Source organism: Ceratotherium simum, chromosome 34 (genome assembly GCF_057802395.1).
Source record: "Ceratotherium simum simum isolate JZ-2026a chromosome 34, ASM5780239v1, whole genome shotgun sequence".
Taxonomy (NCBI): domain Eukaryota; kingdom Metazoa; phylum Chordata; class Mammalia; order Perissodactyla; family Rhinocerotidae; genus Ceratotherium; species Ceratotherium simum.
In genome coordinates this window covers 19,770,860-19,794,398 of record NC_141933.1, presented here as the reverse complement: position 1 = coordinate 19,794,398, position 23,539 = coordinate 19,770,860, and the positions used below count along the sequence as shown (strand labels likewise).

General features: G+C 38.2%; 2 protein-coding genes across 2 annotated transcripts; one reads left to right on the top strand and one right to left on the bottom strand.

Annotated features, from left to right (window-relative positions):
• Nucleotides 1-13,928: 13,928 nt before the first annotated feature.
• LOC101389301 (olfactory receptor 4C12-like) lies at nt 13,929-14,857 on the top strand. Its single transcript, XM_014792481.2, is given in 2 exon segments — nt 13,929-14,811; nt 14,814-14,857. Coding segments are annotated over 2 exon segments (927 nt in total).
• A 6,053-nt stretch (nt 14,858-20,910) lies between these two features.
• On the bottom strand, nt 20,911-21,873 carry LOC101389048 (olfactory receptor 4C46-like). Its single transcript, XM_004436972.3, has one exon. The coding sequence runs from the start codon at nt 21,847-21,849 to the stop codon at nt 20,911-20,913; it is 939 nt and encodes a 312-aa protein (XP_004437029.2). The 5' UTR covers nt 21,850-21,873.
• Between the last annotated feature and the right edge of the window lie 1,666 nt (nt 21,874-23,539).

Below are 23,539 nucleotides of genomic sequence, written 5' to 3'. Positions count from 1 at the left end.
TTATGAGTGATTTAAATTTAAAGGCTTGACTAAGAGTCAGAGGGTGGACTTTGTAGGAAAGAGTTTACAGCTGAATGGGAAAACTCTGTCTTTATCTCTGGTTATGCCTGGCTTTGACCCTTGGCCAGCAAAGCGCTGTGGAATTTTTAGTGTATTTTTTAACTTCCAAAACTCTCCTAATGACATAAAGGGTCATTTTTTTTTTTCTTTTTTTCACTGATGGTTTTCACCTGACATGACTGGCTTTACCAGAAGGACATAAATACCCCACTGGGAACTTTTCTTCTTAAGCCAAGCTTTACCTCATGCTGGTCTTGGTGGTTCAAATGAAGGTGAAGCTTGATTGTGTGTGTCTGAACAAGGACCCTCGGGAGCTTGCGTTTGGATGTCTCTTGGATCTTCAATGCTTGCCTGCACTCTCTTTCTCTTGTTTCACATCATCATTTGTCCTTAAGTAAAAGCCTTATATGAGTATGCCTTGTGGAATCTTCTGAGTCTTTTCAGATATCCAAAGTTGTGAAATCTTTGCATTTGGTGACTCCGCTGGAAGTATTTTTAGATCAGGAGGATAAAACGAAGAGGTGAATGATGATGGAATTCCACAATTTTATATCTTTACCATTTCACAAAATTTTTCTTTTGTATTTCCTGACCCAATGAGCACAAGTATGTGTCTAAATTAATGTGGACTGAAGGAAGCTGATCTTGATGACCAAGACACAATATCTCTGCAATTAAACTTGAAAATACATATTCCTGAGATATCTTAGGATGGATCATGACTCCACCTCATCTAGCCAATTTAGGGAAAACTGCAAATGCAACCCCATTAGCAAATGACAAGGACAGTCCTGTGATTCTTTTCCTATCAGAACTTAGGATATCTGCCTGAGGGTGTGTCCAAAAATAAGTGTTAACAAAGCTGCTGTTAGGTCAGCCCTGTGGAAAAACAGTATGGTTAAGCAGGAAAATATGACCATAGGGAGAGACTGTGGGTCTAAAGTAATAATAAACGGAAAGAAGTGGAGGCACTCATGAGTGGATCATGATCCCAGAGAGGAATGAAATCACGCTATTTTCAAGAGACCACTCTAGATCAAGAGGGCAATTCTGTCTCCCAGAGAGCCTGTGTACAGCAGAGTGGAACCCTATCTTGTCTTTTTGTGCCATCCTCTCGCCCTCCTGTGTTATATCAGACAACGCTCTGCTGCTATTAATAGGGGTTTCACGGCCAATTTTTTCAGAAGTGTGTGTCCAGGTTCTTCTTCCTATTCTGCCTTAGTCTGGAAGCTCCGCTGAAAACTGTCCCCCATGGGTGACCCTGCTGGTATGTGAAATCCTGGTGGCAGAGCTTTCAGTATCACAGCAACACGCAGCTGCCACAGTGTGACAACTGACAGATGGGTGGTGTGGTTCCCTGACTGGGAAATGAACCTGAGCCACAGCAGTGAAGGTGCCAAATCTTAACCACTAGACCACCAGGACTGGCTATAGGCTATAGATACCATCTGTTTATTTTTCAGATGATCTGAGAAAATACTAACAATGCATGATTCAGGAGCTAGAATGCTAAATAATAGACCTTCTGTGTGGCCACTGATCAATACGATATGTTGCTAAGCTGTCTGGTATAATGGGAAGTAGATTCCTGCTGCTTTTCAAGTATGTCAGAGCTTGGTTTGCTCATTTAAATACATCAAATGTGGAATGAAAAGAATGTATTTAAGGTGTCGGGGGAAGAGGGAGAATCTCCCTCTGCCCTTTCCCTTAAGGTTCTTATGGCTGGCCAAATAATTAACAAGACAGGTTAGCAGGAGAAAATAATACCAAGTTTAATAACATGTATACATGGGAGAAGCTCAGAAATGAGCAACTCGTCCCTCTGTCTAAGCTGCTTGCTTAAGTATTACAGCTAAAGGCAAGGAACGTGTTGGGGGTGGGTAGTGGTCTGGGACTTCAGAGGGCAGGAAGACAATTCTTTTCAGGGTCATCTATAGATAATGTGGCCAGGGAGAGATAGAGTTTTTTGATAAAAGGGGCTTGGTGCCCCTCCCATTGTAACATCTATTTTACATTATCATTACAACCATCATGATAGAAGATCTGTTCCAGGAAGGAGCCACCATGTCAAATTCTTTAGGCAGTTAGTGGGGGAGGTCAAATGTCCCTCAGAGAAAACAATCAAGGTAAAGAGATATATTTCTGGGTGGCCAAATCTTGATCTCCCACAAAGGAAAGAGGAAATGAAACCCAAATAGACTTGAGGGAGATCAACTTGGGTATGCTTTAGTGGCCCAGTATTATTGGTGTTTCCCCTTTGGAGAGATGCAAAGGACATTTATGGGAAACACTATGGTACACCATATACAGCAGTATTTGGGATACAATATACAATCTCACAGGGGCATGCAATATTTTTGGGTGAAACCTTCTCCCCAAATTGCACAAGCCCATGGATGTCCAATGGCATCAAAATATCTGGTGGTTTAATGAACACTGTACCACCTTGCCAGATATTCTCCAAGGATTTTAGTTGCTTATCTTGGGGGTATTAAATCAATCAAAATAATGTTCATACAGGCTTACCATGATGAAAATCCCTTGCTTTCCCAAACAGGAACACTAGAGGGATTTCTGTTGTATGAGATGGACTGTGGCTGGAAATTGGCTTGGAAGAATGAAGCTATAAGTGAGTGGACAAACTGAATAATTACTATAATGGAATAGTATACCTATCATAATTGGTGAAAGAAGGCCTGCAATTTATGAAAGAAAATATATTGGCTATTTTAAACATTTATGTGATTTATTTTACATAGATCATTATGTAATCTGATGTCTGTGAAGTCTAGTGGCCAGGGGCGCAAGAAGGCCAGGCTAGGAGGAGGTTTATAAGAACACTATGATAAGTTGAATTTATGCCATGATGTTATTTCAAAGTGTGGTCTTTATTGTTTTGTAATGACCTGATACTACAGATATTTCCGTCAATTTTATGTTCCCTGTGCTTCAACTGGTTGAGATTGAACAGATAAAGAAAAAAAACTGTGTTGGTCCTATTGAAGAGGGGTGGTAGATGGATTGTGTTACACAATGACACCCAGAAGCCAGTGTGTAAAACTAAAACTGTCCTGTGATATCTGGGATATGGTTATGCCCACAAACCAGAGGGAATCCAGAATTTATTAAACAATGACCTTCAGTCACCACTCCAGTCACTGAGAATGTGTGGTGCATAGAAAAAGTTTGTTTGTGTTGGGAAGGAAAAGAGAATGATACTGTAACTTTACTTGCTGAAGGCCATGTGGGACACTAATCTTCCTGACATAGCTTTATGGTGTAAGAAAGGATTTATACGTTCATTGTTGAGAAAATATTTTGGAACATTTATTTGAATCCTTCAATTGTTATAATATCTATGGAATTGGACTGAGCCAAAAAGCAATGAATTTGGTCTTAATAAATTAAAACAATATTATGCCCTCATTAATACATAAAAACATTTTAAATAACTGGATAATGCAGGAAAAGAGTAATCGAGCTATAAGAAAATACCAAAAGGTTCTTGTAGGGATATGATCACTATTAGTATGATTTGTTCACAGAATTTTTATTTCCTGTTGGATGGGTCCAAGTCCTGGTGGTCACTGAGATATTAATAGACTTATTCTTCTATATAATATATTGTTGAAAGTGCTATAAGATAAGTTTAAAAAGATACGTGAGAATATGTGGAAAGGAGATATTGATCTAGGTCAGAGGATGGCCTGGGAAGGAAAGGGTTAGAAGCAGGTTCACAATCCATTTTCTCTCTTTACCCAGGATGTCTTGGGAAAGAAAATCAGATGACTCAGTTAAAGGCCCTGTGGACATGCTAATGACCTCTTAGAAAACACACTTATGGTATTTACCAGCAGGAGAATCCTTATCTATGGAATGCTTGAAGCAGATGTATCTCATCTGTCTAGGGTCACTTATGGTAAACAAACCCACAACCTGTGGATTTATGGTGAATGGCTTTCTGGAAAATCTCACTAGGCTATATGATTATCAGAGTATAAAATGTCATGACCAAATAGCTCCATTTTGTGTGAGTGATGACTGAATGCATTACTTACAGAAATCGTGTGTTGTGCATCAACCAGAGAGCACACTAATGCAGCAAGAAAGGCGTGGAGAGCAGCACTGGGGGCCCGGACTTCTCCAGCTTCTGTTGTGTTTCATGATTCCTTGTATTCCTTAAGTTGTTAGTAAAGCTTGATGCTAGAGAAGATCTCTGATGTTTGTATATCTGACTTGGCAATCTGATCCCTTTTATTTTCTCAATCAATAAAACCAGAACCTTGTCCTCTGAAAAGATTAGTAAAATTGATAAATCATGAACAAAACTGATCAAGAATAAAAAAAGCTGGGAGTGAAAGAAAACACAAATTATATAAGGAATGAGAAAGGGACACTTACTACAGATTTCTATTGAAACTAAAACTTGTAATAGGCTTTTATATAAAGATTTATGCCAATAAAAGTGAATTTTAGATGAAATAAACCAATTAATTAAAAAGTCTTTTCAAAACCTATAAAAGACGAAATAGAAATTTGAACATTTCTCCATGTATTAACTTGATTCTGTAATTAAAATCTTACCTCAGTAAAAAATTCAGATAGCTTTCCTGGTGAATTCTGTAGAGTATTTAGGGAAAAAATAATAACGATTATTCAAAAAATTTTCAAGAGGAAAGAAAAGATGAGGGCTGCATAACCATGATGCTAAAACCTGACAACAACTTTACAAGAAAGAAGAATTGCAGGGTGGTCGTCACATGAACAGAAATGTAAAAATCCTAAGTAAAGTATTAGTAAATTTAATCCAGAAAAATATAGAAAAAGATAATATGCCTTGATCAAATGTTATGTTCTTAAGCCTTTACTCACCTGCTGTGACAGTGTAAGCAAAAGGCTAAGATTAGAGTAAGGACCAACTCCCCCTGTTCCATTATCCCCTGTGGAAGAGTGCACCAGTGAAAAGTCAGGTGGATCAGCACAGATGTGGGGGTCATCTCACTGCTGAGGGAGCCCTGATCAAAATGTTCCTGTGGTTTTATGGACCTGGGGGTCAGAGAGGAGGGCAAGGGGGAAGGACCAGCAGGAGTGGAAAAAGTACTGAGTACTGAGTCAGAGTAGAGGAAAGTGTCTTCAAGATTCCCTGATAAGGAGATCTCAAAATGGAGTTGCCTGGGCTAGGAATGCAGATATGCATAAGGGCGTGGCCAGGCAGGGAGGCCTCAGTCCTTGACTTCAACTCCTCTTAGAGACTGTAATGCATTGGCTGTGAATAAAATCTGGTATGGGGAGGGCAGCTTTCTCCATGAAGCCTGCCCCAAAGCCTTTGTAATTGCCTATGATCAGGCCTGAAAAATCACATATAGGCTTTTGGCTAGGAGCCAGACTCCTCATACAGAAAATCTAGGAGGACATATAAACAATTATTACACATAGTATGTGAACTTAGCAAGCATGGTGGATAAACACATAACCTTGGCCAACAACTCAACTTGCACACTCTGTGCAAACAATGAAATGGAACCTCAAGTATAGTTCTTCAGAATTCCCTCCTCCAGACTATCAGCACCTAGATATAAGAACCTGGCTCTTCTTTTCATATATTCTTTCAATCAATATTATAATTATGACCCAAGGATAGTAGAACTTAAGGCAAAAGCATAGACTTTGGTACCAGCAAATCCTGGACCTGAATTTGGATTCTGGCTCACCCACTAAGTCTGTCTGCTTCTTTAGCAGTAAAGTGGGGCTAACAATATATACTTATAGAGTGATTGTTGGGATTTAAGTTAGAGATCATCAAACACTGAAATCCAGCATGAATTCTGACATATAGTGCTCAGCGGGCTGATGTCAGAGGCATAAGGACTTTTTTTGGGTGTGTGTGAGGAAGGTCAGCCCTGAGCTAACATCCATGCAAATGCTCCTCTTTTTTTTTTTTTTTTAATTTTTTGTTTATTGCAGTAACATTGGTTTATAACATTGTGAAAATTTCAGGTGTACATCATTGTACTTCTATTTCTGCATGGACTACATCATGTTCACCACCAAAATACTAATTACAACCCATCACCACACACATGTACCAAATTATCCCTTTCACCCTCCTCCCTCCCCCCTTCCCCTCTGGTAACCACCAATCCAATCTCTGTCCCTATGTGTTTGTTTATTGTTGTTATTATCTACTACTTAATGAAGGAAATCATACGGTATTTGACCTTCTCCCTCTGACTTATTTCACTTTGCATTATACCCTCAATGTCCATCCATGTTGTCACAAATGGCTGGATTTCATCGTTTCTTATGGCTGAGTAGTATTCCATTGTGTATATATACCACAGCTTCTTTATCCATTCGTCCCTTGATGGGCACTTAGGTTGCTTCCAAGTCTTGGCTATCGTGAATAAGGCTGCAATGAACACAGGGGTGCATGTACCTTTGCAAATTGGTGTTTTCAAGTTCTTTGGATAAATACCCAACAGTGGAATAGCTGGATCATATGGTAGTTCTATCGTTGATTTTTTGAGGAATCTCCATACTCTTTTCCATAGTGGCTGCACCAGTTTGCACTCCCACCAGCAGTGTATGAGAGTTCCCTTCTCTCCACATCCTCTCCAACACATGTTGTTTCCTGTCTTGTTAATTATAGCCATTCTGACGGGCGTGAGGTGATATCTCATTGTAGTTTTGATTTGCATTTCCCTGATAGTTAATGATTTTGAACATCTTTTCATGTGTCTGTTGGCCATCTGTATATCTTCTTTGGAGAAATGTCTGTTCAGGTCTTTTGCCCATTTTTAATTGGGTTGGTAGTTTTTTTGTTGTTGAGATGCATGAGTTCTTTATATATTTTGGAGATTAAGCCCTTATCAGATGTATGGTTTGCAAATATCTTCTCCCAATTGTTAGGTTGTCTTTTCGTTTTGTTGATGGTTTCCTTTGCTGTGCAGAAGCTTTGTAGTTTGATGTAGTCCCATTTGTTTATTTTTTCTATTGTTTCTCTTGCCCGGTCAGATGTGGTGTTTGAAAAGATGTTGCTAAGACCAATGTCGAAGAGCGTACTGCCTATGTTTTCTTCTAGAACTTTCACAGTTTCAGGTCTTACATTCAAGTCTTTAATCCATTTGGAGTTAATTTTTGTGTATGGTGTAAGGTAAGGGTCTACTTTCATTTTTTTGCATATGGCTATCCAGTTTTCCCAACACCATTTGTTGAAGAGACTTTCTTTTCCCCATTGTATGTTCTTGGCTCCTTTGTCAAAGATTAGCTGTCCATAGATGTGTGGGTTTCTTTCTGGGCTTTCGATTCTATTCCATTGATCTGTGTGTCTGTTTTTGTGCCTAAATCCTCCTCTTTTTGCTGAGGAAGACAGACCCTGAGCTAATATCCATTGCCAATCCTCCTCCTTTTTTCCCCTTTTGCTCCCCAAAGCCCCAGTAGATAGTCGTATGTCGTAGCTGCACATCCTGCTAGTTGCTGTATATGGGACGCCGCCTCAGCATGGCCGGACAAGCAGTGCGTTGGTGTGCACCTGAGATCTGAACCCAGGCCGCCAGTAGCAGAGTGCACGCACTTAACCGCTAAGCCATGGGGCCAGCCCCCATAAGGACTTTTAAAAATTCTGTCCTCCATTAAAGCAACGAAAATACTGAAAAAATTATCAGAATCAATATTTTCAGAATTCTGGAAATTATCCAAAGTCTTGTAAAACTCCAGGGAGTACTTATTAAGAAAAATGACTAAATCTTAGTAATAACAGTGAGGTTTGTGGCATTTAACATGCCCTATTTTTATGTTCCCTCTCCAGCTCCTCTGTAAACTTGGAAACCAACAGCATGTAATCACATGAAAACCAGCAGCCTGGCAGCCACTGGAGGGGGCAGAATGGGACTGGAGCTCCTTCAAAGCCCTTTTCCCAGATAATTGTCATTATTTGGCCTTTTTAGTGTCTTCTTGAAAGACCTAACTCACTAGACCGTCTTTTTTGATTTGACTTGGAGCCTTCTCTTGGGTGTATATGTGAAAAGCAGAGGCAATTCTTGAACGTGGCAGGAGCCTTGGGCAGTGGGTAATAGTTAGAGCAAACAATAGACTAAACAAAGACTTAAAAGGAAAATATGAGGAATAAAGTACCATAGGGGGATTTGAAATGCTATGACACTATGACTTATTTCTGGGAATTTGAACGCTATGAGCACGAATAGAGCTCTGCGTATGCCCAGACTGTGTGCATGTTCAGGAAAGACTACTCTCAACACTGGCTTACCCTGAGACTCTGTGGAAGCAAGAAATAAAGACTAAAGTAAAGTTGTAAACTCCTGGCTGAGTGGTGAAGACATGCCCCTATTTGCACTTAAAGCCCCTTGGCAAAGACTGGAAGATTTATTGGTTCTAGGAATCTAAGAACATTATTTAAGATGAATGAAAACCAAAAGTGGGTTCTTTGAAAAGATCACCAAAAAAGATTAACTAAAAAAAGATAGAAGATTCAAGTTGCTAAAATCAGGAATAAAAGAGAGGACATTACTACCAACATTACAGGAATAAAAAAGATTATAAGGGGATACTATGAACAGTTGTATGCCAACAATTGCTATAATTTTGCTTAAATGGACAAATTCTTAGTAAGATACAAACTGCTGAAATTAACTCAAGTGAAATATAACAAGTAAAGAGATTGAAATAATAATAAAAAAAAAACTTCCCCCACAAAAATAACTCAATCCAAGATGGCTTTGCTTGTGAATTTTATCAAACATTTAAGGAAGAATTAACACCAATCCTTCACAAACTCTTCCAAAAAATAAAAGAGGATGGGACACTTCCCCACTCATTCTGTAAGACCAGTGTTACCCTGATATCAAAACTACACAAAGATATCACAAAAAAGAAAGCTATAACCAATATCTCTTATGAATACAGACACAAAAATCCTCAACAAAATACTAGCAAACTGAATCCTGTAGCCTATAGAAAGGGTTATACACCAAAAGCAAATGAGATTTATCCCAAGAATGAAAGGTTGGTTCAACATATGAAAATCAATCAATATAGGGCACAATATTAATAGAATAAAGGACATCGTGCTCAGTAATGATAACTGCTATTATTACTATTTTTCCCAGTTCTTCATCCACTGCCTCACCATATATTTAAATATAGCAGCTGTTAACTCTTATCATAAGTAGGTTACACAGTGCCCTTTCCCCTAGACTGCAGAGTGCACCTCTACACTATGTGTTTGAAGATAGCAGAATATATTTGTCTCTTCTATTCTCCACTGTCCTGAGAATATTATGTCTGAAGAAATCTGTCTGTTTTCTTTCATTGAATGGCTAGTGGAATTCTAAGACTTCCAAAAAATGTCAATGGGAAGGCATAAAAATCTACCTTTTTAGATTTTGATCCCTAGCTAGTTGGCACTAGGATTTGAGCCTCCATTTTCCCTCCAACTGTAGATATCACTCTGCCTGAAAATATATCAGCTCCCAATATTCCTATAAACAGAGTATGTCCTGATGTGTTTATAGTATATTTGAGAGATTTAACTCAGTATCTCAACCTCCTCTGGTGACCTCTGCCAGGGAGGAAATTTCCTCAGGGACATGCAACCTGAATGAAACCCTATGTTATTATTTACAGAGCACGCAGAGTCCTTCATGTCCCAGTTCACAGTACCCAAGGGTACTCCTTATAAGAGGAGTGCATCATCACATAATTTTCCAGACTAGGAATGTAGGCTGTTAATATGTAAGTTTAAAGTGCAGGGAAAAGAACCATTCAGGTGAAGATATGTTTGTTGTCCATAGACGAATTCTCCCAAATATCTGTTTCTAAGGTCAAATCTTTAAAAAATAGAGATAATTAATTCCTGAGGGGGCAAAACCTCAGATAGAAAGACAAGTCCTTTAATGTTCTCAGCATCTGTTCTAAACACTATGATTCAAGAAGAAGCTGTTTTCTTATTTTAAGAGCAGAATGAGAGGGGGTTATTAAGTGATAGAAATATTTGTGTTTCTTACCCTATAACCAGAGAGCTAGGTGCTGAAGATCAGAAGATTTGCCTTAGTACCTAAGAACTTTGGGTTTCAAATTCATCATAGCATTTTCTTTTCCTTTGACTTAAATGTCCAAAGCATTGGAGCTTTAAACGCTTGCTAAATCCATTGGAATAAATTTGTGCCATCTTGACATTCTCTGCTTCCTGTAACATTACTATGATATGATGTTTGAACAACTACATATAATTATTATTTCTTATTGCTGAATACACTGGACATCCTGCTTAACTACAGAGGCAACCATGCTAAGTTAACTAGAATTGTTTATTTTTAATCCAGTTTCCCACATTTCCATCTTCTCCTGAGAGGTTTATAATTAAAATCATTGAAGCATAACTTTCTGATATTTGATGGGGGAAACACTTTTTAGATGTTTCACAGAAATGTTTATTCTCCTCCCTGTATATGGATAGATCTATAATTTTTCAGAGATAGGTTTACATTTTATGGATTTCGGAGTCAATTTCTAGGCTTCTGAGTGTGGAGACAGTGCAGTAGTGCAGCAGATTGTGGTTGCATGGGTCACTGAGGGTTTCCTCCAGAGATAGGGCATATGGTGTGATAGTTTGGATAGTTAGAGATCGGCTTCTGTATAGTCACTCATTTCCTTGAAACAATGCTCTGACTTTGATAATTTCCAGGGATGAAATAAGGGGTAAAAATCTTAACCTTGTACTGATAGGAGGAGATATGAGAGACCAATGAGAATGAAGAAGGCAAATTTGAGGTGAAGCTGAGACAGGGTGTGCGACATCCATGGTGGTAAGGCATGTCAGCATGGGAGAGAGAAGGACAGCATTTGGAATCTGTTTTTTGATAGAAATCTCCAGCTCTAAAACTCACATCTCAGTGGAGAATGCATTAAAATATAGAATCTGCAAAGAAAGAATGTACTCTTTGCTGTGCTAGATTAAACTCCAGGATCAGCGGCACTTTTTATTCTGACTATTCAGATTTTCTTGTATCTTGTTCTCACCAGGCAAGATCTCATTTCTGCTACAATGAATGTTGTCGCAGCAATATGATTGAATCTCTGCATCCCTGAACTCAGACTTAACCCTATTTTTTTAGAGAGTCAAGACAGGTATTGCTAAAGATGAGAGATGAAAGTCACCTCTCTTTGTCACTGTAGGGTGATTTTTCCTTGTATACACTCATCTTGCTAGACGTGATGCTGAAAAATAATCACTGGGTTGGGCATTAGAAGACCATGATTCTTGTTGTGGTCTACTACTAATCAATTAGCTGTGTTTCCTTGGACTTTACCTGTCTGGGCCTCAGTGTCTTCATCCTTAAAGAGCATATATGTTGATAAAATGCAAGGTACTGGGTGATTTTTTGTGTACAACAATTCTACAACAAACAATTTGTCCAATGGACCCTTGAACTCAACATCTAACTCTACATTTCATAGCTTAGCAAAAGAATTGCCATGGATTTCAAATGGTCACAGGTAGTGGCTCTAGATGCCAACCCACTTATCCAAACTCTGGCATTGCTGATTCCCAGAAGTAAACGGGATCTACACTGGAGAGGCACTAAGTGCTAAAGAGCTAGAGCCAAACATCCTAGATTTAAATACAGGCTCCTCTATTTTCTTGTCATCATTACTTTGAGCAAGTCATTTGCTTTCTCCTAACCACAGTTTCCTTTTCTTTAAAATACGGTTAGTAGTGTACCAACTTCATCAATTTTTGTGAAGATTAAATGAAATAACGTATGTAATGTATTTAGTATCGTCCCTAGTACATGGTAAACGCTCAACAAAAATTATTATTATAGGAACTACATAGTAGAAAAAGAAATCTCTGCTTGCTGTTAAGAATGGGGAAAAGCAGAATTACAGTAAAAGTTTGTATTTCAAAATGTTTGAGTATGTGGAATTTAAACAAGTCACAAAGTTTTCTCTGCCTAGAAGAAGTTTGTCTGCTGGAGTCCCTGTCTGTCAATTGCAGTTTGAGCCAGGATGCAATTATTCTTTTATGGAAGATCAGGGTCATCCTGCTAGATCAACGCTTTTCTCCATTTCTCATTTTTCCCAAAATATGGGTATGAGAGGATTTCAGTGGTAATAGGCACACTATTGCTCTTTGGACTAGGACAGAAAAAGACACTGATTCTGTGCTTGAGTCTGCCATTAACACAGGACATTAAAGACATCAATTTTGACATGAGACCAAGTTGTTTTGTTTGTATGTTTGTTTCTTTGTGGTGTGGGACAAAAGGAGGCAGATGAAAACTGTTAAAAGAGAACTTTTTAAAAAATAGATTCTAATTACTTCAAGATTTGCAGGAAACTGAGGTAATGAGTGAAATAATGAAGATGAATGAGTCAAGTCTGGGGGTTTTGTCTGATTTTTATCATGAAATCCAACCTTTGTCATAGATCTTCAGGAAATTATAAAAACATATTAGTCAGTTGTTGGTTCTCCCAAAGGCCATCTCGTCTAGAGAAGACTTGGCAATTAGAAGGGCACTCAACTTTCTTCTCAAGGGTTCTTGTCCCTGGAAGAATTCTGTGATGCACTGAGCTATCTAGAAGGGAGACCACTATCTTGGGGTTTAGAAATCTAAAGCTAGCTTCTCAATGAAGCATTTGTGCTGTCATCTGGAAGAGGTTTCCTTTCCATGTACCTCATTATGTGCCTTGCCCACATGTAACAGGGACAATTCATCTACCCTTCACTGCCTTTGTGCTTTAAGAGTACATTAAGATAAAGAGAATAAAGGAATCTGAGGTCCAGAAAAAAGTGAAAATTAATAATGGCATAACTTCGTTGTAAACACAGTCTTAAAGTTTAATTGAGTGACATGTGTCAGTGCCCACTCAGACCCTCACTCTATGTCCATTTGGTGAACTAGTAACAATTTCATGAATATATTAAAGCAGTTACTTCATTTATATTCAGATAATATTTCCTGGGGTCCCATGATGTATCAATGTACAATTCTCTATGTTTGTTTGCCATATATATTCCACTCAATTTAAAACTTCATGATTTCAACTTCAGGCCTCTAAGAAAAAACATGGAAATTATATTTATGTTATGATCATAAAATTAGTCAGACAAGCTGTAGACATTTGGAAAATACTAAAAAGTATAAAGAAATAAAAGATCACTCATAATCTTACATCCAGGAACAAATGTCCTAAATATATTAATTTTTATCCTCATCAACTTTTCTATATATACATGTTTTAACATAGATGAAATAAAACCTATATAAAATTTTATGAGAAATTTTTGAATTTGAATTTTATTCTTAAAAGATACATATAAAACCTATAGTTTTCAAATACTAATTATTTAATGATGATTCACTAGCTTTTTGCCTATAGTATGTTTACATAATTGTAATAAAGATATACAGACTATATTGTGTTTTTTTATTCATGTTAATTTGTACATATTCTATTTAAGTTTTATTAGTTTCCCAAATTATTACTTCTGATAACTACATTACTCCAACATATTGATGTTCAAATGAAATTTTGTAAAGACTACTCTGATCCAGGGAAATGGAGTTCATTTCTTCTTGGTATCTGATGTCTTATAAGGATATTTTTGAGAGCAAGATAATAAAAGATTAAGAGAATCAGCTAAGAGAAGTTTTGAGATATCTATTCCTAAGGAGTTTTGGGAAGAAAAGGAATTATCTGTGAGATTGTCAGATAAGGCAGAGTTTTGGACTACTTTGTTCTTTCGTTCTTTCATAGTTCCTCCTTCCTTTCATTCTTTCTTTTTTTTTTTTTTTTTTTAGGGTAAAGCATTCCTTCCTGGAATTTTTATCATCCATACCACATAGATGGAGAATAAAAGAAATGTGACTCAATTCATTTTAATAGGTCTTACACAGAACCCCAAAATGTGGAAAGTATTGTTTGTGGTATTTTTGGTTCTATACACGGTAACACTCTCAGGCAACCTGCTCATTGTGGTTACCATCACCACCAGCCACACTCTGAACTCCCCCATGTACTTCTTCCTGGCCCACCTTTCCTTGATAGACACAATTTATTCTTCTTCTTCAGCTCCTAAGCTGATTGTGGACTCACTTCACAAGAAGAAGATGATCTCCTTTAATGGGTGTATGGCTCAAGTCTATGCAGAACATATTTTTGGTGCTGCCGAGATCATCCTATTGACGGTGATGGCCTATGACCGCTATGTGGCCATCTGCAAACCTCTGCACTGTGCGACTGTCATGAACCACAGGCTGTGCATTCTCCTGCTGGGAGTGCCCTGGACTGGAGGATTTCTCCGTGCAACCGTTCAGATCCTCTTTATGGTCTGGCTGCCCTTCTGTGGCCCCAATGTAATAGATCATTTCATGTGTGACTTGTACCCTTTGTTGAAACTTGTCTGCATGGATATTCATACCCTTGGTCTCGTTGTTGCTGCCAATAGTGGGTTCATTTGCCTATTAAACTTCCTCCTCTTGATGGTCTCCTATGTGGTCATCTTGTGCTCCCTAGAGAACTATAGCTTGGGGGGGAGGCACAAAGCCCTCTCCACCTGTGTCTCTCACATCACAGTAGTGGTCTTATTCTTTGTGGCCTGCATATTTGTGTATCTGTGCCCAGTGACCACTCTGCCCATTGATAAAGCTGTGGCTCTCTTTTATACTATCGCGGCCCCGATGTTAAATCCCTTAATCTACACCCTCAGAAATGCAGAGGTGAAAAATGCAATAGGAAACTCTGGAGGAAAAAATTGACTTCAGATAATGATTAAGCATAATTATTGAGCACCGCAGATAGAAGTATTAGAGGTAATTTAGTCCAAGCCTCTTGATCTACAGACGAAGACACCAGCTATAACAAGAGGTTGGATAATGGTTGCAGATAGCCACTTCAGCACAGAGCTAAAGCTCGGACTGGAATCCAGACTTGCTGTCTCCCATCCTACACTCTTGTCATCACAACTTACTGCTTCTTAATCAATAAATATTTATCTATTACCTGGAAATCTGAAATATCTTCAGAAGCTAAAAGCTGTGACCTTAGAATATTGGATTGGTATTAAAATAATCTTATTATGTAACACTGAGATGTTGGTTATGACTGATTACTGAAAATAACATGTTCAATGATGTTCCTTTACTTTGGACTCTGGCCTCAATATAATATAAATTCTTTCCTTTGTGAATTTTTTTGTTCATTAAATCTTGGTTGCAGAGTAAAAAGAAATACTGTTTATCAAATGCCTATAAGGCTGACATTGTATTAGATATTTTCTATATTGTTTCAGTCAGGGTCCAATCAGGAGACAGACCACATAGTAATTTGAACAGGATAAGTTTACATATGATTATTAATTAAATCAGGGCATTGACTAGAAAGGTGTAACAAGTACTCTAAAGAATGCCCTGAGATTGAGAAATGAGTATCCAAGGAGTGATCCCATTTAGAAGGTCGAACTCCTCACCAAGGCTGGGATTCCACTCTTTTGGAGGAGGTCTACTTGTTCCTCATTGGATAGTAGATAAGTTCTCTGTGCTGTCATGGGCCAGAACTAGTTCCTGGCAGCTGGCAGGCAAGAAAGGGACTGGCAAGCTGGGAGCCTCCCACTGTGGAGCTTATGGGCTGAGCTGGTGAGCAAGGAACTGTGGCTTGGACTGCCAAGCAGGAAACAACCTCTAAGGTACAGGTGGACCAACGCTGGCAGAAAACACTCTACTATGGTGCAGACCAGCTGTGTTGGGAACCTGATCTCTTGGGTGTCTGTAGATTCACTGGAATCTGACCGCAGAGGTGCCACTGAAACTCAGTGGGAAACTGTCCATGGATGTATCAGTGTCAGCACCACTATATGTGTCTCCTGCTCCCTGACCTCCCAGAAAAAGAATACAGATGCTGTTGGAAGCTATATCGTCAGAGCAAGATGAAAAGAGAAGCGTATTCAAAACATCATTACTCAGACGACTGTCAAGCTTTTTTTTTTGAATGTTTTCTTCTAGTGGTTTTATGGTTTCAGGTCTTATGTTTAAGTATTTAATCTATTTTAAATTGATTTTTGTATGTGGTGTAAGATAAGTTTCCAATTTCATTCTTTTGCATGTGAATATCCAGTTTCCCCCCCATTTATTGAAAAGACTATTCTTTCCCCTTTAAGTAGTGTTGGCACCCTTATCAAATATTAATTGACTGTATATGAAAAGGTTTATTTCTGGGTTCTCAGTTTTGCTTCACTGATCTAGTTGTCTGTTTTTATGTAAGTACCATACCATTTTGATTACTATAGCTTTGAAACAGTTTCAAATCAGAAAGTGGAAATGTGATGCATTCAGCTTTGTTCTTCTTTCTCAGGATTGGTTTGATTACTTGGGTCTTTGGTGGTTTCATACATATTTTAGGATTGTTTGTTCTATTTCTGTGAAAGATGTCATTGGAATTTTGATAGGGATTTCATTGAATCTGTACATGGCTTTGGGTATTATGGACATTTTAACAATATTAATTCTTCCAGTCCATGAACACATGATTTCATTTATTTGTGTTTTTTCAAATTTCTTTCATCAATGTCTTATAGTTTTCACTGTAGAGATCTTTCACTTCCTTGGTTAAAGTTATTCTGAAGTATTTTATTCTTTTTGATGCTATTGTAATTGGTATTATTTTATCAATTTCCATTTTGTACAGTTTATTGTTGGTTTAACGAAATGTAAGATTTTTGTATGTTGATTTTGTATCCTGTATCTTTAGTGAATTTATTTATTAGTTCTAACATTTTTTGGTGGAGTTTTTAGGGTTTTCTACATATACAATCATATTATCTGCAAACAGATAATGTTACTTCTTTCTTTCCAATTTGGATGCTTTTTATTTCTTTTTCTTGTCTGATTGTTCTTGCTAGTACTTCCAGCACTATGTTGAATAGAAGTGGTGAGAGTGGGCTTCCTTGTTTTGTACCAGATCTTAGAGGAAATGCTGTCAGTTGTTCCCATTGATTATCATGTTAGCTGTGGGCTTTTCATAAACAGTCTTTATTGTGTTGAGGAAATTCCTTCTAATTCTATTTTGCTGAGAGTTTTTATCATTAAAGGGTGTTGAGCTTTGTCAAATGTTTTTTCTGTATCTATTAAGATGATTATGTGGTTTTTACCTTTCATTCTGTTAACGTAGTGTATCACATCGATTTACATATTTTAACCAATCTTGTATCCCAGGGGTTAATTCCAATTGGTGTTGGTGTATAATCTTATGGATGTGTTGAATTCAGATTGCTAGCATTTTATTGAGGTATATTTCTCTCTCTTTTTTTTTTGTGAGGAAGTTTAGCCCTGAGCTAACATCTGCCAATCCTCCTCTTTTTGCTGAGGAAGACTGGCACTGGGCTAACATCCATGCCCGTCTTCCTCCACTTTATATGGGATGCCGCCACAGCATGGCTTGACAAGTGGTGCGTTGGTGTGCGCCCGGGATCCGAACAGACGAACCACGGGCCGCCGCAGCAGAGTGCGCGCACTTAACTGCTTGCGCCACCGGGCCGGCCCCGAGGTATATTTCTTATTCGTAATCTTTGACGAATAAAATTTTTGAGTCCTTGCATGTCTGAAAATGTATTCATTTTATTCTCATTCTCATAGCAGGTGAAGATTAGAGACAGAAGAGTCTTGGACAACACCCTGTTTGCCTGGGTGTTATTTACATATTGCATGATATAGAATTAAAGGTTCCAATTATTTTCCTTTGAGAACATTAAAGACTTTTTTCCATTAAGTCCCAATTTCTAGTTTTGTAGATAAAAAGTCTGACATCAGGCTGATTTTTCTTTCCTTCATGGCCTGTTTTTATTTTATAGATTTAGTGTTCTACTGAATTCCCAATAATGTACCAATTGATAATTTTAGAATTCTATTTTGGGATCATTTTTTTGTTTTCTTCCTAAAAATATCAAAACGGCCATGGGTCTTTTGAGAGACCACTGATGACTACCCAAGGCTGACTGAATCATATTCTCCCTAGGTGATGTCTAATAATTTTATAGCTTTAATTGCCATCTATATGTTCAAGACTCCTACATTTCTCTGACCTTATCTTTCTGAGAATCAGAAATATATATCCAATTGTATATAGCTACTTGGATCTCACTCAGCACATTAAAAAACACATTTACCTTCTCTCTGTTCCATCCATCCAGTAATCCAAGCCAGAAACTGGGTGTTATCCATGACTCATCTGTCTCTGATCTTCATCTGCTATCAAGTTCTTTTGTTTATAACTCCTAAATATTTCTAAATCCTTCTCTATCTCTCTGTTAGTTTGGGTTCCCTACATGGAGACTCACATGGGGATTTTTATGAAAGTGACTTATAAGCAGGAGAGGTTGAGGGAAGCTGGCTATGGTAGGGGAAAGAAAAGATGTGGTCTCAATTGGAGTCAGGCTTTATCTGGAGCCACAGGAGCCCTGGAGTATACATTGTGCTACAGAACTAGTTCCACCTTGAAGCAAGGGGACTGGCCTTTTTTACTCCCACTCGTGTCATTCGTTGGCCACTGGTAGGTCCTGGGATGGTGGGGCTGTGAGCTGTTAGCAGCCCAAGGACACAGCAGGAGGGGACATGGGTGCACTGTTCCTGGTGATGCAGATTAGAGCTCGACACAGCAGTGTCCACCAAACTCTGCATTTTCCCTGGAACCACCAGAGATCAGGCCTCCATTCTTTCACATCCAAATCATTACAGCAACCTCCTAACTGCTCTCTTGCTGTCAGTCTTGTCCCCTGCAAACCATTTCCCCTACTGTAACTAGAGTTATCATTCTAAATCTCAAATCTAACTACATCCTTCTCTAGCTTAAAAAACTTTTCAATGTTTTCTCCATGCTACTTAGCATTGAGCCTTAACACAATTGTGAAACCCTTTGTGATCTTCCCTCTTCTTGTCTCTCCAGCTTCATGTCTTGCCCTTTATCCTTTTACAAGCTCAGTGTCCAGCATGGGGCCCAGCACACACTGGGGGTTCAGTAAATAATTGTAGAATGAAAGGATGAACTAATAGCCACAGCCCTGTTGAATTGATTAGGTTTTCTGCATACTGGTTTTTACCTCCTGGACTCTGTTACATATTCCACCCCCTAGGATACTCCCCTTCAACCTCGCGCCTATTCACTCTGCCAACCAACTTCTCTTCATCTGTTGGGCCCCATTTTTGACAGCTTTTCCTCTAGGAATCTGTTCCTGAGCCTGCAGGTCTTTGTTCTGCGTCCCTCCCGTGCGGTTTCATAGCACCTGTGCGTCCACTATGTTATTATTTCTAATACTCGTAACTTTCTGCTCCCTCCTGGGAGCTTTTCAATGGATACTAAGCTCTGTGAACCTAAGTCTCTTTTTATTCACCACTGATCCTCAGCAACTATCAGTGTGCCTGACACATTCCATGGGCTCAAAAGTATTTGTACATTAATGAATGAAGGATGGAGGAATGAAAGGAATATATTTATCCTGAAGTTGCTTTGGGTATATATGGACCAACATATTTTTAAAAACAGCTTTAAATAATGAAATGTTACCAAAAAGTATACTGATTAACAGAGAATATAAAAAATAGCTCATATTAATAAGGTAATAAATTCTCAGAGCAGGGAGAAAATGAAGGTAAACTATTTGCTAATATGCAAGAGAATTATAGTTTCAATTTCTTTCTCATCCTCAGTTTAAGCAAGAGTAAAAACAAACCGTAGTTCCCCCAAGGGTTCTAGGCATAATTCTCTACTTAGACTTGAATCAGATAAAGGTAGGAAAGAATTCCCTAGGCTCTAGTACTACTTTTGTGCTCATCATTTATTTAAGTTGTTCACTTTCCTTTATACTTTCACTCAGTCAATCAATATTTATTGTGCACCAGACATTGTGCGACCTTGTAAAGGTATTGTTATATAGCAGGCAAATACAGTATAGAAGATGGTTGTATATTTAATAAGTAAAAGTTCCTGTCTGACATCAAAATATTCTTTTATTTGAATCACTACTCTTTCTGATGGGTTATCAGCATAAGCTGGGTGATATGAGCAATACAAAATGGTTCTGAAGCCTACAAGGAAATTTGGAAACATGGTATAATCTTCACTACCTACCCCTCAGAGGTTAAATGGTCAAAGCTTTTATAGCCCTGAAGTAGTTACATACGGTAATGTTACAGGCAACATATGACAATCAATTGTGATATATAAAGACAAGTACAGCTATTAATGAACAATTATTAGATTTTCAGTGATAGGTAATGAACTAATACATACTTTGTGTCCAGCACAGTCCTGGCTGAATAAATGGTAATAGTATAATTATCTGATCTTTCTCTCATATTGCCTGATAGTTAACAGCAGTTAAGGGCATGATCTGGGAAATCAGCCAGTTCTGGTTACTGGCTTTCCAATATGTCTGTTTTAATACCTTCCCCTTTCTGTCAGTTTCCTCTCCTGTAAAATGGTGATGGTAGCAGTACTTACCTCCTTGGATTGTTACAGAAATTCCTGCTCAATAACAATATATTCTGTTATTTCTTTAATTTGTTATTAGAAAGATAGCCTGTGAATACATACATATACATGGTTGAAGGTGGTAAATCTAAAATATAATTTGGTAGAATTTTCTAAATATGGAAAGAGTGGTCCTGGGTTATATTTTTCTCTCTTTTCTTGCACCGGTTTCTGCCCCACTGAATGCAGAATATATGATTCATAGCTGTTAATTTTCTTCTTTATTCCATAAGTGTACCTTGCTGAGATCATCTGCAATGTCCTTTCGACCCTTGCCTTTGTTGAATCAATGTTGATCTCCAAGCACATTTATTTCTTACCTGAAATAGCTTTCCTACTACATAATTTCCTAATGGCATTTTTCATCTGGGCATTTCTCAAAGTATAGATTAGGGGATTTAACATGGGGGTTATGATATTGTAGGATACAGCAACTGCTTTATCAATTGGTAAAGTAGCTACGGGTCTCATGTACACAAATACGCAGGGCACAAAGAATAAGATGACCACTGTGATATGGGAGATACAGGTTGAGAGGGCTTTGCGTCTTGCCTCCAAGCTATAGGTCCTTAGGGAGTTCAGGATGACCACATAGGAGACCATCAAGAGGAGGAAGTTTAACAGGCAGATGAACCCACTGTTGGCAGCAACAAAGAACCCTAGAGTGTGGGTATCAGTGCAGGCAAGATTGAGCAAAGGATTCAGATCACACATAAAGTGATCTATGACATTAGGGCCACAGAAGGGTAATCGGAAGATGAAGAGGATCTGTATGGTTGCATGAACAAAGCCTCCCACCCACACCACACCCACTAGCAGGAAACACACCCGCCAATTCATTATAATTGTGTAGTGCAAGGGCTTGCAGATTGCCACATAGCGGTCATAGGCCATCACAGTGAGCAGGATGCTCTCAGCACCTCCAAAAAAATGTTCCCCGAAAATTTGGGTCATGCATTCATTGAATAGGATGGTCTTCTTTTCATGGAGTGAATCTATGATCTGTTTGGGGGTACTGACAGAGGGAGAGCAGGCATCAATAAAGGAGAGATAGGTCAGGAAAAAATACATGGGAGACCCCAATGATGGGCTGGCGGTGATGGTGACAATGATGAGCACATTTCCTACCACAGTGATGATGTAGATGACAAAAAACACAGCAAATATGATTTTCTGCATCTTTGGATTCTCTGTGAGCCCCAGTAGAACAAACTCTGTCACATTGTTCCTGTTCTCCATGTGTTTCATGGGAAGGTTAGTTACATTATCTGAAAAGAAAACAATGTTTATTAATGCAACCTTGAATTTATTAAACTTTCTGTTCTAATATATAATAAATTCTTGAATTCTATTGAGTTGTGAATTCTTTTGAGTTTTTTTTTTTCCCCCGGTGTTTGTGTGTGTGTGCATTGGCAATAAAGACTCTGAGCTCTTGAAGATTATTCAAATTGCCTCCAAGGGGCAATCTTTGTGAAGATTATAGACATGAGAACTTTGTAAACACACAGGCACAGGAGACCACCTGTGCGCTGTGAATCATCCCAGACGAGTAACAGTCTAACTTGAAGTAGTGGATTGCCCACACAGTGGCAGCCAAGCCTAAAAAGGAGGTAGACGACCTCCTTTTTAGGCTTGGCTCCCACAAAATAGCAAAAACAATTTTCCCAGTGGTTAAGTGTATTGGTTTAAGAATCAAAAAGACCAGATTAGAATCCTAGTTCTTCTACTTGCAATTTCTTTCATTGGGGTATATTTCTTTGGCACCTTAAATTCCTAGTTTTCTCATCTATAAAGTGAGAATAATAATATTTACCTCACAGTTTGTTATGAGAATTATTTGAGGGAACATAAATGACATATGCACCGCACTGTTAGGGACACATAGAACTTTCATTTTATGACACTGTATGCACCTAGGAGACAGAAAGAATTGACTGTTTGAGCAGTAATGCAGAGAAACATTTAACTATGCTATGAGCTCAGGAAGAATCATCTCTAGTTTTACTCTCAACGAATCCACAGAGATTCGTATTATCCATAGCGGTTGATCCTGGGACGTATTCTCCATGTTTGTGCTTGGACTAAACAGCTGCTGATTTATGTCATTTAATATTTGTATTTTGTCTTTTGTGTATGTATAGTGTAGTCAAATTTTGCTTTTACTCTCATGATTAGTCTTGATTATTAAAGGAGATGTCTCGTGGCGAAAGCATGGTATCTGGTGGCAGAGAGCTGGGTCTTACAATTTGCTTAATTTCTATGAGCCTCAAAATTTGCACCTGTCAAATGAGGTTAATGATGAATGACGATTATGCATTATCTTTTGAAGAATTGGAGTGAGGATGAAATACTCTATTACTATATCTGACAAATGTTGAAAAATAATGAGTACTATATATGGAAAATAACAATCTTTAACAAGCATCAGCACTATTGAAAAACTTACCTTAGCTGTCTTAGATGATCTTAATGAAGTTTGGGGGTGTCCAGAAAGAATTCCATATTTAAACTGATCACCTCTTGTAATCAGTAGCTTTCCATATGAAAGATATGTCACACTTGGGAAAAGCCTATTCAGATAATTAACTATTAAATGAATAGTTGTTAAGAAATTCTATACATTGAACATGGGCAATTTCTTTTGATATATCAATTTATCACAATAAACCTGTTAAAAAAAAAAGTGTCCTTACGAGTCTAAATCTTTGCATCTAGCCTAAGGTCTCAAAAGTTTTTCACAGAAAACCTGTTTGAAACCTATTTTCGGGTTTTGAATTTAGAATGGATTCACTTGAAACACTATGGAGAAATGGTCTTCTGTACACGGCCTGGTTCCTCAGGGCAAGAGGCAGATAGTGTGGAGGAAACACATTCAAAAGATTTACTCTGCCCATGATGAATTTTGCTCTGGAGAGGTGAACAACCACGAAAACATTTT

What these genes read in the sequence shown, in the direction of transcription:
- LOC101389048 (XM_004436972.3), bottom strand. Translation starts at nt 21,849, where the DNA reads ATGAAACACATGGAGAACAGGAACAATGTGACAGAGTTTGTTCTACTG.